Source organism: Ursus maritimus, unplaced genomic scaffold (assembly GCF_017311325.1).
Source record: "Ursus maritimus isolate PB19 unplaced genomic scaffold, ASM1731132v1 scaffold_17, whole genome shotgun sequence".
In the NCBI taxonomy this organism is placed as follows: Eukaryota; Metazoa; Chordata; class Mammalia; order Carnivora; family Ursidae; genus Ursus; species Ursus maritimus.
In genome coordinates, this window is record NW_024424119.1 from 33,511,077 (window position 1) to 33,529,954 (window position 18,878).

Consider the following 18,878-nt stretch of genomic DNA (forward strand, 5'->3'; position numbering starts at 1 on the left):
TAAAAGGACAAACACACGCATTCTGCACACGAACTCTTCAGAACTGTGCGCAACAGCGCGTAGAGACGAGGTGATGGGCTCAGAAAAGTGCAACAGGAACGATCTCTGCCTTCAGCCAATCCCAAAGTCCCCTCTGACGTTTGGGTAGGAATGTCTGAATAAACAACCTAGGACCAAAGAGCACGTGCCGCCGAACGCGCCCGGGGCTGGGCCACGGAGGACGCGAGCCGTCGGGGCGGTGCCGCCGCACTTCTCGGCACCAAAGGCGGAGCTGACGCCGCTGAGTTCCGCCCCAGTCTGCGCCGGCCAGTAGTCCAGTCGCTGCTTTCTTCCAGGCCGGTTAACCCGAACGGGAGGAATGTAAAAGTACCGAATGGCTGTCCTTCCCAGTACTCGAAGCCGCGCCATGCTCGCCCTCCGAAGCGGCCTGACTAGGGCTTTGGCTGCGCGGACGCTCGCACCTCAGGTACCGGCCGCCGATAAGTGCCCAAGCAGTGCCCTGGGGGAGGGGCTCGCGGCCCCGCGCATGCGCTACCCGACTTGCTCGCCTAGACGCGAGTGCTGCGCATGCGCCCAGCCGGTTCACGCGCCGAGGTTATTCTAGTACCAGTGAGGGTCCCAGACCCGGTACTGAGCTGGGACTTTCTGGGATGCGTGGGTGGGAGGGTGTCACCAGTCGGGGAGGGTGCGCTGGCCAGTGTCGCCTCCCGGCCGGCTCGTGAGCAACCGTCAACAGGACTTCTTTGGCCCAGGTGCCAGGCGGCCCTGAGGACAGTCCTGAAGCTCCAGCTGCTCGGTATTTGCTTCCCAGCCCCGCTGCGTTCGCCAGGTTGGGGCCAGTGCCAGCTGCTTGCTGGTCGAGCCTTTCCTATTGGTTTGTCCTTTGACAAGCCACCGCCCCCTCCAGCCCGAAGGTAGAGGAGAAACGAATAGGTCAACCAGCCGCTGGGGAAAGAACCGGCCTCCCCGCGTTTTAACGAAATGTACACAACTTGGGAGCGTTTTGCAGAGAACCTTAAAGAGGAGGGCAGGGCCCTGGTGGTGGAGCGTCCTGCCCAGCTGCCATCGTGCGGGCGGTGTCCAAGCCACGGGGGGCCAGGAACCTCGTAGCAAACATGATGATAACCTCATTTAATCTTAGATGAGAAATGTACATAATAGATTTTTGTGATTCAACCCTGTCGGGACCTGGCCTATTCTGTGAATCTACAGATTTCTTTGATATGTAGGTTTGCACTTCTTTTCTTGAAGGGTATAAACAGAAGGGGATGAACCAACTCTAGAGACTGACTTTCTGCTGAAGACTGAGGAACCAATGATGGCCCATTCACCCAAGATTAGCAATAGAGTCTTTAATCTTTCCTGATTCTCACTCTACTGGGGCAGGACCAAAAGTTATTCCTTACAACTTTATTCTGAACTTTGATTATTGAACGTCAGCCAGTTCTCATAAGTGAATTGGAAGTCGGTGCTGTGGAAAATTAGCCCTTATTTGGAGGTAAGGGAGCCTAGAACACTCATGAATTCTACTCCGGAATAGTTGTAGTTTCTGCTCTTAAGAAAAATCACCTCCCCCTAAGCATACTCGCTTATCTCACTGCTGTTATCCTTTCTGTGGGCTTCTCCCTCTTACTGTTTATTCTTTGTTTCCAAATACAAATTCCCTTGGGGCGCCTGGGTGGCTCAGTCGTTAAGCGTTAAGCGTCTGCCTTTGGCTCAGGGCGTGATCTCAGTGTTCTGGGATCGAGCCCCGCATTAGGGCCCTCCGCTGGGAGCCTGCTTCTTCCTCTCCCACTCCCCCTGCTTGTGTTCCCTCTCTCGCTGGCTCTCTCTCTCTCTGTCTAATAAATAAATAAATAAATAAATAAATAAATAAAATCTTTAAAAAAATACAAATTCCCTGAAAAACGACTTAAAAGCAATTGTTATAAATACTACACTGTTCCGTTTTCTGATATATTTTATTTATGCTACTTTTTTTTTAAAGATTTTATTTATTTATTCGACAGAGATAGAGACAGCCAGCGAGAGAAGAAACACAAGCAAGGGGGAGTGGGAGAGGAAGAAGCAGGCTCATGCGGAGGAGCCTGATGTGGGGCTCGATCCCAGAACACTGGGATCATGCCCTGAGCCGAAGGCAGACGCTTAACGACTGCGCTACCCAGGCACCCCTATGCTACTTTTTAAACTATAATACTAGGCAGTTGTTTATTTAGATAACATTCTCTTATTAAAATTTGGTTAAAATGACACAAAAAGCATGTCCAGCAAAAATAGAACTATCTGCAATAGTTTTTGGAGGGACTGTTTGCTTCCCAAGTAAGCTTAGACACTTGGGCAGTAGGAACCTAACTGAGAGGACATGAATGGAATGAACTCAAATAGATAATTATAATTATATTATACACAAATGAAATACATAGACAGTTGTGTGTTTTAACCTAAATTATGTCAGATAAAGAAGACTACTGATTTCATTTGACGTACCAGGTAGTCAAATAAGTCCAAAATTTGTCGATAGCTTTGTACCAACTGTTGGTAATTCTGATTAATAAGCTTCATGAAACTAAAATAAAGAAATAAATAAATAAGCTTCATGAAACTGGCACCTGATAACCAAACCTACAGTAAGAAGAATTTGTAAGTGAAAATGCCATAGGACTGTGTGGGTGTGAATGTACACACATGCACACATATATACACAGAAGATAATCTCTGGCAGGGTATTTCCTATCTAAAGTTAAGTTCATTCAGATTTGGAAGATTAAATTAGAAGAAAACTTTATATAGGTAGCATATAACTAATACAGCAAGAACTAATGGTTCTTAAGGGATATTTTCATCAATCTGGTAAAATTGGATGGATTAAATGCCCTTCTTCACATTGCATCTGTAATTAAACCTAATAATGATTCAGACAATTCTAACTCATTGACTTCTTTCCTTTATAGCGTTCATACAGTCCCCCACCATGTTCTAATGCAGTTGGATAGATTTTATAAGAGTCCATTCCTATCTTTTACCAGTGATCTACTTCTTTGGATTTGGGAAATACTTTGACCTAAATAGCAATTTTTATTTTTAAGAAAAACCTAAAAGGGAGTTTTTCACTAGTAAACAGATTTCCATTTTGCTTGCCAAAACACCTGCATATTTTATAAAGTTCACTTAAATGCATGACTGCAACATTTTTAGTACTAAGAATGGAATATTGGCTAAATAAGGGAAGACATCTGCAAGTTTATTAGAATCCTAGCTGTAGTTGAGTAAAGGACTCTTAAGACCCCAGTGCCTTCTTATGATTAAATTTCATGAAAAAGTGGCTAACAGTGGATCCCTGCTAAGAAACTTATATTCAGCATACTTAAGACTAGTTTTATTTATTGGCATTTCTCTAAACGAATGTCGGAGAGATCACAAAAGAAGTATAAATGTGGATTATGAGTCTAATGTGTGCCCTTTGTTTCTAGATTCATATTTGGTTGTAACAGTATTATAAACCTTATCTTCCCAAAATATTTAAATTTGCCTTATCTCTCTTCAGGTGTACTCATCTTTTGCTACAGGCCCCAGACAATACGATGGAACATTCTATGAATTTCGTACTTATTGCCTTAAGCCCTCAAAGATGAATGAGTTTCTGGAAAATGCTAAGAAATACATGCATCTTCGGACTGCATACTCTGAATTGGTTGGATTCTGGAGTGTAGAGTTTGGAGGTCAAATGAATAAAGTGTTTCATATTTGGAAATATGGTATGATTTTTCCAGCTTCAGGATTCAGTATAGATTTTCATTGTTAAATGTTATCTGGTGCTTAGCTCTTGGATCTAGATTAGTATAAATACCCACAGGTTAAAATAAACTTTTAAAAAGGGAAACAACAAAAAATGAATTCAGTGATTCCTCCTCCCAGTGGTATACCTTTAACAACCCTTTGCCCAAATCCTTATGTTACCATAAATGGGAAAGTATGGCATCTCGTATTTCAAATCATAAAATTGTGAACTAGACTTTATACAATGGTTTGTCATAAAGATGATTTATGAAAAAAAATTAAAACAAGATTGCAAGAGCCCAAGTAGGTTAAGATCATAAGGGAAGGGAGAGTTGTTTTTTCTTACTGTTGAAGCTATGCCTGGATATCAGGATTTTAGTAGAAACAATTCAGGTATGTAGGGACTTTAGAGTAGTAGAGGTTGCTGGGGATGATTGTTAACTTCTAGGCTTCACCCAACTCTGAGATTTAATAATTTGTTATGTTGAGAAAGTAATTTTTGTGTCATTTGTGCATTCCAGGGTTTCAGGAAATTCATTGTCATTGTGCTGTTCTAGGGAAGTAAAGGCAATCAAAGTTCTCCCCATATTAAAGTTGATTGACAGGTTGCACAAATCCCTAGGATGTTTGCTACTCCAGTGTCTAATCCTTGTGAAGTCTACATCAGGACTTGATGAAATCCAGAGAATTTCAATACCTTCATTTAGTGTTTGATCATCAGTGTCAAAGTTAATAGTCATGAAGTACTTTAATATGAAAAGTGTTCATTCCATTTTTAACATGGCCCTAGTTTAGGGGTTTCCCCTATTGCATAGAATAAACTCCATTAAAACACAATTTATGCTTTAATGTGCCACCAGCTGACTCAGATCCCATTAAAAAAATCACTAGTGAAGTCCTGGTATAACTCACTTAAGCTCTAAGTTCCCCAGTATAAACCATAGAAAGCTCCTTTACCATTAGTCTTAATGAGATCCTAGTAGTAAATATAGTACTAGGCCTAAATGTTTAGTAAATTTTTAAATAACAAACAAGAGAAATAAATACTGGGTAAAAAGAATGGTGATAATAAGAAAGAGAAATAGCCCTCTTTCTTTGGATGCTGTTCAAAGAAGAGGCTTTAAAAGTGCATCTTCCTATCATGTACGTCACATTTAATTCAGAGCGTACCTTGACCTGAACACTCACCACCACCAAAGAAAAAGTCTTTCTCTAAACAGGCACTATAATTTAAATGCCTCAAATAATAAGAATAATTAATATATATTGAGTGCTATCTAGGGGCCAAACACTGCTCAAAACCCCTCTCATGTACTAATTCATTTAATCTTCACAACAACCCTACAGGGAGATACTATATCATTATCCCCATTTCACAGAGTAAGAAATGGGCACAGAAAGATTCAGTAACTTAACCGAAGCCACACAACTACGTACTAAATGAGTCGATAAACCCCACTACATGACATTAGCATTAGCTGTTTACATTTCTACTCCCCTTTTAGACCATAAGAAACTCGAGGACAGATGTCACATCTATTTATGTTGATGGCTCCAGTGATAGAACAGTGTCCTTATTGTGGACTCGAACATTTGCTGAATTGAATGAAATCCAAAAAAAGGTATAGGTGATTTTAATTGTTTTTATTTTTCTTACTCCTTTTTGTCCCCTAGATAATTTTGCTCATCAGACTGAAGTTCGGAAAGCTGTGGCCAAAGATAAGGAATGGCAACAAATCATCGTTCCAAATCTGGCTCTCATAGATGAACAAGAGAATGAGATTACTTACCTCGTGCCATGGTGCAAGTTAGAAAAGCCTGCAAGAGAAGGTAAGTCCTTCCCTCTTAGTTACTTTGAACTTTGATGGAGAAAATGCTAAAGATTTCAAGCTATAAAAACTTAACTTCCAGGGGTGCCTGGGTGGCTTAGTCAGTTGAGTATCCGACTCCCGATCTCAGCTCAGGTCTTGATCCCAGGGTTGTGAATTTGCCCCCCCCCCCATTATACAGATGAATGAATTTTAGATCTTTGCATATTAAAACAATGAGCATTGTATGATGAAGGGTTTTTTTTCCAATTTGGAAAAGCTCTTAAAATTGAGGCATAAATATAAAAAGATGACATGGGGAGTAAAGGTTGAAATTAAAAATACCAAACTATGACATCACTGGCTCCATCGTTTGTTCCTATTAGAAATGGAATCCTGTAGGGGGAAATTATATAAACAAGAAGTATTTCCTCTCAAAATTGGAAAGAAGAAGAAATACAGGAGATCAGAAAATGCTTTTTTTTTTTTTTTAAAGATTTTATTTATTTATTTGACAGAGAGGGACTTCCAGCAAGAGAGGGAACACAAGCAGGGGGAGTGGGAGAGGAAGAAGCAGGCTCCCAGCAGAGGAGCCTGATGTGGGGCTCGATCCCAGGACTCTGGGATCACGCCCTGAGCCGAAGGTAGACGCCCAACGACTGAGCCACCCAGGCGCCCCGGAAAATGCTTTTCTTATTCATCCTACCTGAGAGTGCAGATTCAAGTAGCTCAAAAATCCTAGTCCTACTATAAATGCTCAATATTTGTTTTATTGACAAAATTTGTAGATTAAAAATATTTCACGGGCACCTGGGTGGCTCAGGTGGTTAAACGTCTGCCTTCAGCTCAGGTCATGATGTTCAAGTCCTGGGATTGAGCCCCACGTCAGCCTCCCAGCTCAGCGGAGAGTCTGCTTTTCCTGACCCTCTGCCTCTCCCCCTGTTTGTGTGCTCTCTCTCTTGAATAAATAAAATCTTTAAAAAAAAGTATTTCAGATAATAGCTTGATATATCTTCCCTTTTTTGTTGTTCTGTATAAGCTTCACAACTGATCCTTAAACTTGGACAAGGACTTTCTAAACATAAAAGCAAGGAAAACTAGTGCCGTAATTCATAAATATGTCTACATAAACATGTACGTGTCCACACCTGAGTATGTAGATCAGCCTTCCAGTGGTACCAGACTAACCTGATTAGAAATTTCTTGAATATCTTTTGTAAAATAATTATTTTTCTCCCTACTCTAGGAGTCTATGAACTGGCTATTTTTCAGATGAAGCCAGGTGGGCCAGCTCTGTGGGGTGATGCATTTAAAAGGGTAATTAATGCCCACGTGGATCTAGGCTACTCAAAACTAGTTGGAGTTTTCCACACAGAATATGGAGCACTCAACAGAGGTACAGTGGTCTATTTCCTCTATGCAACTGCAAAGTATACTGGTTAGCTATTAAGTTTCTTGGGCCCGTTTGTCTCTTTTTTCCATTATGGCATATAGTTAAATTTTTATTGCCAAATTTTTAGGGTTTTTTGTAATTATAAGGGTTGAAAAAAACCCGATTTATATCTTACTTGTTTGGAACGTTAACACCTCATGAAGCTTTTTTCAAATGTTAAAATGCCATGCTTTCCATGACACATCAAAGTGATAAAAAACTGCAAAGAGCCTCAAGAAAATATCTGTTCTTTCATCTTTTTTTCCTCTAAATATACTTTTATGACTTTTTAAAATAACATTACTTGGAGTAGAGAGATTGTCTTGAATTAAAAAGTAGTACATATTTTTACACATATTAAAGAGATGGACATGCCTTAAGAGGGGAAAATATTTGCCCCTACTTAGAGATAATACTGTTAACGTTTTGGTCTTTATATGTCATATATAGATATAGATATAGATATGTCATATGTCATTCATATATATGTGTATGAGTATAAATATATATAAATATATATTTGTGTGCACACATTCATATATATGAGTGACATAGGAATAAGAAAATCAAAATGTCATTTAATATCTATACATGTTAGAAATAATGCATTTGCATGATTACTAATGACCTCTTAACACTTCAGTGTGGGTAAACACAGCATACAGGTAAATATACATGCCTGAATTTATTTATTTACTTTTAAAGTTTATTTATTTAAGTAATCTCTGCACCCAACTTGGGGCTCGAATTCACAACCCTGAGATCAAGAGTCATATGCTCCACCGACTGAGCTAGGCATGTGCCCCCTGAATTTATTTATTTTATTTTTTTAAAGATTTTATTTATTTATTTGACAGAGAGAGAGAGACAGGCAGCAAGAGAGGGAACACAAGCAGGGGGAGTGGGAGAGGAAGAAGCAGGCCCACAGCGGGGAGCCTGATGTGGGGCTCGATCCCAGAACGCCGGGATCACGCCCTGAGCCGAAGGCAGACACTTAACAACTGAGCCACCCAGGCGCCCCATGAATTTATTTTTAAAACATCTATTTGGGGCATTTAACTTTTAAAATTGAAAGTTACTGCAGTTGGAATTTCAGAGAGTGTTTTATAGCAAACTCTTAAAAATGTATGTAAAGTTCATCTGGAAGGATAAATGACTAAGAATAGCTAATAAAATATTTGAAAGACTCATCATATTGATTTCCCTCCTTAACTTCCTATTTAATGTCCAGTAGACATCTCAAACTTGACACACTCAAAGCCGAGCTCCTGATCTCTACCCAGAAATTTAACTTCTAGCAATATATCCTAAGAAAATAATCAGAATATAACAGGAAAATGTATTTTTAAGTTGGGAAATATATCAAGAGGAGAAAAACTATGAAAATTAGATGTCTATCGCACACCATATACTAAACTGGAATCCAAATGGATTATAGATTTTAGTGTAGACAAAAAGAAGTCATAGAATTACTAAAATAAAAATAAATGTACAAAATAAAATATAAAAGTTTAATAATATGGATGAGAACTATATTTCTAAGCTAGAGAACAAATGAAGAAACAATGAAGGAAAAAAAAAATCACTTGATGATCTTGTTTTTAAAAGTCTCTATCTTTCTGCATGCCCCAAAACACCATAAATGAATTTCAAAAGCCATAAGAAAAATGAAGATTTCTGCAAAGGTAGGTATACACATGACTACTAAATATATATAAATTAAAGAAGATACAGATTAAGACAATAATGAGATATCATTTTTACCTAATGAAGACATACTTATATAGATACAGTATTTGATAGGTTGGAAAAAATAAGTACTCATATGATGTATAGGGTTCATACTGTGTTAATCTTTTCCCTACCCACAATTTGGCAATATAAATAAAAAGCTTTAATTTTTAAATTATTTTTGCCATTATACTAGGAAATATGCATAAGCGTATAATGTGTTGGGTTATATAGGAAAGAAGTTTGAAAGGATGTAAATGATATTAATGATGATATTAATGTTTAAGTCTTTTTTAAAATGGACATGTATAACTTTTATACGAAAAAAAACTACTGAAAACGTGTACACTTTTTAATCTTAAATTCATTCTCAGCATAGGAGAATAGTAACATGCTGAGTATAAACAGGACATAATTTCTGGAGGACAGTGTATATATAATCTGTACACTGTACATATGGAAGTATATACAAAATACTCTTTGGTTCTCTCAGTTTAAATTTCGGGAGTTCATATTGCGGAAATAATCAGATACAAACTGCCTGGCTTTACATCCCAGCTCCATCACTTACTATCTTTGTGACGTCACATGAGTGAACTTCACCTTAAGGTGCCTTATCTTGCTCATCGATAACATAATGATAATAATACCCTAAGATTATTGTGAAAATTAAATGAGTTAATACATGCACAACTCTTAGAACCAGGCCTGGCATATAGTAAGCACCCAAAAAATGTTAGTAGTAGTTGTCTTTGACATTGTTATTATTATAACTACACGTGCAGCTGCTGCTGCTCTAAGGAAGTTTATGTCAACATTGTTTACAATAAGGAAATGTTGGAAACAATGTGGTTATGACCCTATGTAATGTGTATATAATCTACTTGTAACACACAGATGTACATCATATAGGTCCTGTACCTTATTCAGCATATACACTGTGTGTATATAAATATGTAAACATACAAAAACACGTATGTACATACATATGGAGATACACTAAAACAGAAAAGTGGTTATTTTAGGGTGGTAGGATTAGAAATGATTCCTGCTTTCTGTTTATCTGCATCTTCCAAAATCTCTACAGCTAATGTATATTACCTTGAATTATTAAAAAAATCTCAGTATTTGTAGAACCCTGAAATATTTTGTATAATGTAAATAATCAACAATAAGGGGTTGGGATAAAAAAGTTGTCACAAGAAGGAATTCATACAGTCATTAAAAATTAAGGTTACTGTCATGGAAAATACGCATTATTGATTTTTAAAAACCCTACTAAGCATAATATACAGTAAGACCCTAATCTGACTTTACTCATTTTTTAAAGGAAATACACTAAATATTTGAGGTTTTCTCTGGGTTGTTAAAAATTATGCTTTTGATTTTTTTCTTTGTATCATCAAAATTTTCAGTAGTAAACACTTTTTTTTATAATCTTGCTTTTTTAAAAAATAAAGTAAAACATAGTAGGAAGTCCTAAAACTTGGGTCTAGCCTTGATTGTGTCTTTAGTGGTGTTACTTACTTTTTCTTTCCAGCCTTCCTTTTCTTCATCTATAATGATGAATTAATTTATAATCCCAAATCTCTGACCCCCTCGGAAATCTTACTACTAGCTAATCTTACTACTACTAACATACTTAATTTTACCTTTTGGATATTCACCATTTTGATTTAAAGAACAAGACTTAATGTTTCTGATTAATTTTTCTGTATTTCTTACTTGTAGTAACGCATAGTCTTTAGAAGCTATTTTTGGTTTATTTCTGCAGTTCATGTTCTTTGGTGGAATGAGAGTGCAGACAGTCGTGCAGCTGGGAGACATCAGTCTCACGAGGATCCCAGGGTTGTGGCGGCTGGTAAGCTATTTCACTAGGCATGAAGTATTTATACAACAAATTTGATTCAGCCAATAACTTTATATGTCTTTTTATGAAATTTTTTTTTTCTAGTTCGGGAGAGTGTCAATTACCTCGTGTCTCAGCAGAATATGTTTCTGATTCCAACACCATTTTCACCTTTGAAATAGTTTTCCACTGAAATACAAAGCATTGCATTAACTGCTATAAGATGTGCCTTCTAATGGTGCTTAAATTCTCCTGAGAGATTCTCACTTGTCTTTAAAGAAGGTGGTAAGTTAATTTTCTGTGTCTCTGCACTTCTAAAGCCACCTCTATCCTTCCTTCCTCTGTTTCCTCTCCACCTCAGGAAACAGTTCTGTTCATTTTCCCCATGGCATTTCAGTGTCTGTTACACATTAGAAATAGTTGCTACTACTTGATGATCTTGATTTTTCATTGGTTTCACAATATCTCTTGTATTCTGTTTTGACAACCCTCTGCTTTTATAGCATTTTCTTCTATTCAAATGATTTTACATTTTGTACCTGATATTTTAAAATTATATATAATGTCTATCTTTTCATGGCTCTTTTTTCTGAGATTTAAATTTTTCTTTCATTCAGTAAAGTTTTGTGATCAAATGGGATTCTAAGACCAAATGTATTTCTTTACCTCGGCAAAGTACAGTGTCACCTGTGTCATCTGTATTAATTATGGTTTTCATATTAATTATGAGTCAAACTTAGAAGATAATGTAATTAGGTCTCTGCTAAAAACTTCAGAAGACTTGTTTTATGTGCTGAAATGTGTTCATTTATAGTTAATTTTTGTTCGTTTTGGCTCACTAACAAAGATACTTGGGACAGCTATTTGTTTTAAAGAGATTTTTATGGTTACAAGAACTGTTTCCTGAATAAAAGCCTACATACCCATTCTGCAGGTTTTTTTATTTGTGGTTTTTTTTATACTGTCTTCTCTAGAGCCGTTACTGTGTTGCTATAGGGTAGTGACACAGTAACAATTTAACAACTTTATTGTAAATGTTAAGTTACATCAAGAAGATAACGTAATAATAATCCCAGAAAGTTTTCAGTACCACCACAGATCCTAGGGCTTTTCTTGAAACACCTGTAATTTCCATTTTAGTTGAGTGCATCTGCCTTCTAAAACTAGGTTTGGATGGGGCGCCTGGGTGGCACAGCGGTTAAGCGTCTCCCTTCGGCTCAGGGCGTGATCCTGGTGTTATGGGATCGAGCCCCACGTCAGTCTCCTCCGCTGTGAGCCTGCTTCTTCCTCTCCCACTCCCCCTGCCTGTGTTCCCTCTCTCGCTGGCTGTCTCTGTCAAATAAATAAATAAAATCTTTAAAAAAATAAATAAATAAATAAATAAATAAATAAATAAATAAATAAAACTAGGTTTGGTACTTCTGAGCTCTCTTGATAGTCTATATTTAGAGCTGTATTATTTTGTGTTCTTAAACATATTGTGAGTATAAAAATAGTAAATCAAGAATTAGCTGTCTTAAGGGAAACTTGGAAAACAAAGTACAGTGTGAGAGTCCGGATAGAAGAAATATCTAAAGGATTAAAAAAAAAAACCACCCAAAAATTGAAAGGTGAGATAGGTGCAGCCTATGCTATAACAGACAAAAATCCAAACGAAGCCTTTGTGATCCAGCTATTGTCATGTTTTCTGCTCCACCGGAAAGCAGAGCTCTCGGGAGAGTTACGTATATTCCCCATCTTTACCTCTTACTCCTCCTCCCTCAACCTGATACTTGTCAGTCTACTGAAATGACTCTTTTCAAGGTCACCAAGGACCTCTGTCTTACCAAATTCAATCGTTTTCTCTGCCTTTACCTTGCTTATCTTCTCAGCAGTGCTGGACACAACTGACCACGTCTGCCTTCCTAAAACCCCTGATTCTGAGCTCCAATATATGGCATCATACTGAAATTTTCCTCCTCCACTGGCCAGTCCCTCTCTTCCCTTTGCTGGCTTCTCCTCTAAATGTGGGTAGGATCTCAGGGCTCAGGAATGTTCTCTATCTTCATTCTCTCTAGGTTAGCCCATTTAGCCCGAAGGCTTAAATACCATCTATGTACTGATGACTCACACGTTTTTATCTTCTTTCGCATCATTGTTGCTGAGCACCAGACTGAAGTATCAATGGCCTTTTAACACAACCATTGATGTAGTTTGGGTCACTAACTAGAAGTCACCTTGATAGCTCTTTCCCTCAACCCCTACATGGAGCTTGTCGGCAGTTCCTGTTGGCTCTGTCTCTAAAATAGATCCTGAACATTATTATTCCTCTCTCTGTCTGTTGCTACACCCTTGCCCAATCCACCAACATCTCTTACTCTCCCTACTGTCCCTTCTCCCCATACAGCCGGCATTCTTTCTGAAACAGTGATTACATCAAACCACTACCTTGTTTAAAACTCTCCAGTGGCTCCTCATGGCACTAACAATGAAATCCAGATACCTTACCATGGTCTGCGAAGCCCTACAGGTTCTGGTTTCTGCCCCTTACACCACTCCAGAGACACTGGAATTCTCTCCCTCCTTCCCCAACCTACCAAGCTGTTTCCCACTTGGGGCTTTTGCACCAGATGTTCTTTCTTCCAGGAACGTTCTCTCTGCCCACCTTCAAATATTGGCTCCTGCTTATTTGATCAGATCTGAGCTCAAATGTCACTCCTCAGATGGCCGACTCTGACTCGTCTCCATCATTATCTCATTACCACGGTTCATTTTCTTCTTAGCACTTACTGCGGTCTCAGTTTATTATGTGTTTGTCTGCACATCCATTGTGAATGCGAGTATGATTTCGCCACTGAAATTTAAGTTCATTAGAGCAGGACTTCGGTCTTCAACACTGCATCCCCAGAACCTAGAAAAGTATATGGCACACAACAGAGTTCAATAAATATTTAAATTATCGTACGAGGATGCCAGACAGATTGTACAAGGGCATTTGTAACTGATACTCAACTGCACCCGAAAGAACCCTCTGCCACTCTAGTAGCAGCTTAACTTTTAACAAGTTCTTCATCCGCTGGGCCACAGTTTACTCCCACCTCAAATGGTACTGCTAACCTCTCAGGGGAGATAGTTAATTGGGGATTAAATGAAGTGCCTGACCCCACAGTAGAACACTTGAAAAAGGTAGCTAATTTTCCCTTCTACTTTTTCATATTTCATATATGCATTAACATTTCAAAGGTTCCAAGGTTTTTTTGAGCCTACAAATGTTTATATAGGCTCTTCTCTAGATAGAAGAAGGTTTTCCTCCAGACTCATGGGTGACTTACATGATTATCTAAATTACTTGCCTTTTCATCTTTCAGTAGCTTTCTTCTCTCGATTGTCATTTTCACAAAGAAACAGTTTTCCATCATTTCATTGAAGTCGCTGTAATGTGAACTTTAAGAGGGAAAAACACAGCTGCGATGCTGACCCCTAGTGGTCAAGGAGGCTCACTCACAAACGGAGATCCTTCCTCCTCACACAGTGGGATGCGCGCCTTAGCATTAGACCACTCTTACCTGTTGTCAGGGCCGTTAGAGGAGGCCCCACACAGGAGCCGCGACTCTGCTGTGCTGCGTACGAGGGGCTGTTTGATGGAGGTTCTTCGAGATAAGCAGACAGCCTTCCCGAGACGAGACTTTGCTAGTGAGCTATGAAACTCACATCCACACGTCTCAGCACAGCCCCACATAACCCTGGCTTTGGACTGCACGGCACTTTTTACAGGAGAAAGGGAAGGCACCTCCGATGTTCCTCTACTTCTTCCACTTTTCCTGCATGCTCACCGAGGCCACCACGCCCAGCACACCTTGCTGATACACTTGCCACACTCTGTCCTTGTATTTTCAGTTGAACAAACAAAAGACATCTGAAGGCGGCCTTTGTAGCTTCAATACCAAATAAAACTGAGGTTTTTATCAACAGACTTAGCTAGAGTATTTTCAGAGATCTCTACAGCTTCAAAATCATAAGCTGAATACATTTTACCTAAAAACCTCTTTAACTTAATATTATTTACTGTCTTAACTGAATTATGAAAGTGTAAACACCCTTTATCTCCAAGTATTGCCCTCAGTTCTTTTTTGTAACAGGACACTTAGCCTTCTCTAAAATTTCTACTCTTGAGTCAAAGGGCTTCCCACTACAAGTGGATGCTTCTTACTTTCCTAATGGCTTTACAAGCTTTAACAGTAGGTGGTGCTATGAATGCACAGAAATAAATTTGCATAGAACGGCAGAACTGTCACAGCTTTATTTTGTGACCCATTACAACATAGAAATATGCCTTTTTTAATACTTCATATAAAGTTATTGACATACAAAATTTTTTTTCTTTTTTTTCCTTTTAATGAAAATGATTTAACTTAGAAATCTATTGTGAAACTTTTGTCTAGTTTTGCAATTCTCAGATATTCCAGTGCAAAAATAGATCCCATTAGAGACAGCATAAAGTGCTTGGAATGAAGAGCCAATGATAAAGAAAAAGCACAAAAACATAGCTTCATCTTAGGGTATAAGAAGAGAGAATACTTAACCCTTATGGAAATAGAAACATTCTACAAAAGGGATGCAACAATTTTGAAGAGAATTAGAGCTATATTACTATAGTACTCTATTATTACTAGTAAATAGTAACAAGGGTACAAATTAATTTCTCAGTATCAAAGTGGTTCTGTATTATATATGACACATGGCTCTTTGGGAAAAAAAATTTACCTGATATATACAACCACGAGAAGAAAACAGACAAATCCCTTTCGTCAATGATTACAGTGGATGAAAGATGTGCAACATTTAATTGCCACAATGCACACGCTTTCAGTACAGATATTAAAATACAGTAGTTTGAGGTTTGGCTGTTTTTTTAACAATGAGCTGTGCTGGATGTTTATGTATAAAGGGCTTTGTGATTGTTTTCTTTTGTATTTTTCATATTCACAGTTGTTAATTAAGTTTCCAAGGTGTTCAACAGAAGCAAAAGCAGCAACCTTTGAACACTTTTTTTTGAAAATATTTGAAACTCACATACTTACATTTCCACAGGGAATATACAGAAATTTTACTTGAGAGTAGGTAAAAATTTCTACTATAATTAGGTTTACACAGAAAAATGTAAAAGATTACTATCTGGATAGTCTAAAAAGTAACAATGAAGTCAGTGTGTAGCTATAGATTGTTTCTAGCTTCAGAAGAGATCCTTGTAAATCTATATTGAAATTTTTTTCTTTTTCAAAACAGTTCACAGTGTCTTTTGATCTTTTTAAATATGGCCTTGAAGTCAGAGTAATTAAAGCCAGGAGCTGCTCACTGATTTAATAAAATAGAGAATTAGAACATGATTCTAAGTGAAATGGGAAAACTAACAAAAGTTGGATTTTGAAAAATATTAAATAAGCAGAAACTAAATTACTCTGTGAATTTTATATCATTAAAGAGACCACAAAATCTAATGACCTCATCATGCCAACAGTTACTGGAAATGGGCCTTCATTACTCATTTATTATTTTAGAAAATATTGGCATTAATTTCTAAGTCATTTTCTTTTTCCAAACAAGTTATGTGATAACATTCTGTAAATTTTTAAAAATATAGATTTGAAATAGATCTGAAATCTTACACCTTTAGAGTTACTATTTAAATTCTAGAAAAAGATATTAGTAATGACATTGAGAGATGGCTTGAATTTCAGCTAATAGTACTTCCCTCGTATTTTTGTTATCTCAAGACAGATCACATTAAGCATTAGTGAAATAATATTTTTGTAAGTGTTTATTGACTAAAAAAATAAGACTGGGTTAGAAGAGTCAAATATATTTCATGTGGGGGCATTGGCTCTTTTTATTTTTTTCATGAGAATTTCAGGACTGAAGATATGAAAAATTTGAGATTGTCAGAATGGGCTAAGATCTTCAAAGCCAAGTATTTGACAGTACCAAATATACCATAAGCACAAGTTGTGTTATTCAAAAAGTTTTGAAGTTAGTGATCTTTTTTGTGAAAGTATTCATCGTTTAATATTGTGACCCTTATGACAAACTTTTTTGGCTTTTGCACTGTTGCTATTAAAAAAAAAAAAAAAAAAAAAAAAAGGCTTCCCAGCATATCTTTCACTGGGATCCCACAACCACAACAACAAAACAACCTATATTTGTAAACCTGTTAGCTGAATAACATGGCACAGGATATCTACTGAGACTTAATTTCTCCCCACCCACATCCATACATATTCAATTCAGCTAAAATATACACTCAAAAAATACTTGATTAACCAACTGAGATTAAGAGTATTTTAAGTGATCTTAAACTCAAATAAAATGTTGTCATGAGATCTTGACCACCACATTGTTTTCCGGTCACCAGGCACTAGTCAGAGGATCCATCTGCAAGCTTCCGTGAGAAATAAAGCTGGTGAAGCAGTGCGGCCTTACTCCTCCACACCATGGGCTTCTACAAAGAGGCCATTCCAAGGATTCACAAGTCACTGACAGAACTTAAGATTTCAAACAACATTAAAAGTACAAAGATTTTTGTCAAAATACAACTCCATCCTTTCAATATTCTAGATTACTTTTAAAAAGCCAGAAATAACACTACACTCGTGTCAAACAGGAAGATCTTGAGATGCAATGTACCGTGTTAGCAGACATCCAGGACACAGGCCTCCCTAGGTTTGATTAAGCCCTCTCTTGAATCCCATGACCTGGCCTCAGCAGCTGGCAGCCTCAACAGTTTGGCGGCTCTTTGTGCTTACCAGGATCCAAGTATATTTAAAGAGTCCCAGAAAAAAATGGCCCTGGAGACCCATGGCTCCAAGCAAGGGACAACCTAAAAATGGAACCAAGTCCACCTGTCTTGAGCCACCCACACTTTCACATTAGGGCCCCACCAGAGCAGCTCATCAAAGAGGGAAACAATGCAGGGCTTTCCCCGTCCAGGGCACCATTTTGTCAACTGATAACGATGCTGACGGACTCTGAAGCAGAACAGCTATTGCAAAAGTGTACATGACACACCATGGTCCTTCAGGCTTTCTGAGCGACTTGGCACTAGTAATTCTAGCACACTCATTGCCAGCAATGGATGTGTCGCCGGGAAACCAGTCTCCTGGCATGGCACGGCTTAATGAATGAAGATGTACAAGCTTTTTGATTTTGATAAATAATCACTGGCCATGATTACTTGATTAATTATTGTTGCAACCCCAGTGAGAATACAAAGGAACAACAACAACAAAAAAGCGTGATTTCAAACCCATTTGTCCACTGGGTTTCATACTAGAGTTTCACATAGGTCTAAGGTAATAAACTAAATTCAAGTCTTTTTCACTTGAGAGCCATACGAGACATAGGCTACAAAGGCACTGCCCCTGTAATGGAATTTTGTTTTCATTGCATTGAATTGCATTGCATTGAATAGTAGCAGTACAGTATCCAGTTTACTTCTTCCCACAAAAACGTCCAGCTCTTGCTTTTGGAACACTTCACATGGTGCAAAGGAAGGGCTCGTTCTCCTTTCTTTTAGTCACCTGTATGAACAGTCTTCTTCATACATAACTTTCTTTCACTTTCTCATCCTGGAGAAAAGATGTGAGAACTGCAACATCGACTACTGTCTGGTTTTTGTGTAATGACAAGTCCTTTAAGTGGTCATCATCACTTTGGTCCTTGGCGAAGTTTACAAATACCTGTCAGAAGAAAGATGGACCTTTATTAATACCTCTCTACTTGCTCTTTCTTTATTCTGGTTGCATTTTTCACCATGTGGAGATTAAGTCAAGGAGGAGAATACAAGCTTGCCTGAGTAGATCAAGAAACTGTTGTGTGAGGGAGAGGGGATACTTGGAAAAGCATCTGCCATTTAAAAACTGAGCTTCTCTACTGCCCCTCAAATTACCAACTGCTCAGTCATCTAGTTTGATTCATACAGGCCTGATTAAAAGGGAAGAGAGACAAAACTAACATTTACTGAATAACTACCAAGTGCCAGAATCCGGTTGGTACCTGATGTTATCCAATTTAAATGGGACAAGACACCTGGGAAAATGTCTGGCACGTGGTAGGTACTCAGAAAATGATAGTTACTGTGCTTATTATTATACCCTATTCTCACAATAACCCTCTAAAGTAGATAGACTCATTTCCCTTTACATGTCCACAGTGGTTTAGTAGAAAGCATAGCTTGTGGTAAATCAGAAATTCAAGCTCAGTCAGTCAAAAGTGCTCTAGCCTCAACAGTTTGGCGGCTCATAATGGG

General features: G+C 38.1%; 2 protein-coding genes across 4 annotated transcripts in view; one reads left to right on the forward strand and one right to left on the reverse strand.

Moving 5' to 3' along the window:
- The first annotated feature begins 98 nt into the window (after nucleotides 1-98).
- LOC103678543 (protein NipSnap homolog 3A) lies at nucleotides 99-11,524 on the forward strand. 3 transcript variants are annotated; one of them, XM_040631673.1, is made up of 6 exons: nucleotides 99-466; nucleotides 3,545-3,755; nucleotides 5,452-5,607; nucleotides 8,674-8,702; nucleotides 10,523-10,609; nucleotides 10,703-11,524. In XM_040631673.1, exons 1-6 carry the CDS (start codon nucleotides 374-376, stop codon nucleotides 10,748-10,750), a joined length of 624 nt encoding a protein of 207 aa, XP_040487607.1. In that variant the 5' UTR covers nucleotides 99-373; the 3' UTR covers nucleotides 10,751-11,524. The 3 variants fall into 3 exon arrangements, with proteins under 3 accessions (XP_040487607.1, XP_008706130.1, XP_008706129.1); XM_008707907.2 differs by lacking the exon at nucleotides 8,674-8,702 and adding an exon at nucleotides 6,832-6,981 and having other exon boundaries at nucleotides 233-466; XM_008707908.2 differs by lacking the exon at nucleotides 8,674-8,702 and having other exon boundaries at nucleotides 211-466.
- A 3,338-nt stretch (nucleotides 11,525-14,862) lies between these two features.
- ABCA1 (ATP binding cassette subfamily A member 1) overlaps nucleotides 14,863-18,878 on the reverse strand; it is a 125,736-nt gene continuing 121,720 nt past the window's right edge. Inside the window, exon 50 of the mRNA XM_040631674.1 lies at nucleotides 14,863-18,309. Within this exon, the coding sequence (XP_040487608.1) occupies nucleotides 18,169-18,309 (141 nt within the window). The 3' untranslated portion in view covers nucleotides 14,863-18,168. The remainder of the gene's footprint in view (nucleotides 18,310-18,878) is intronic.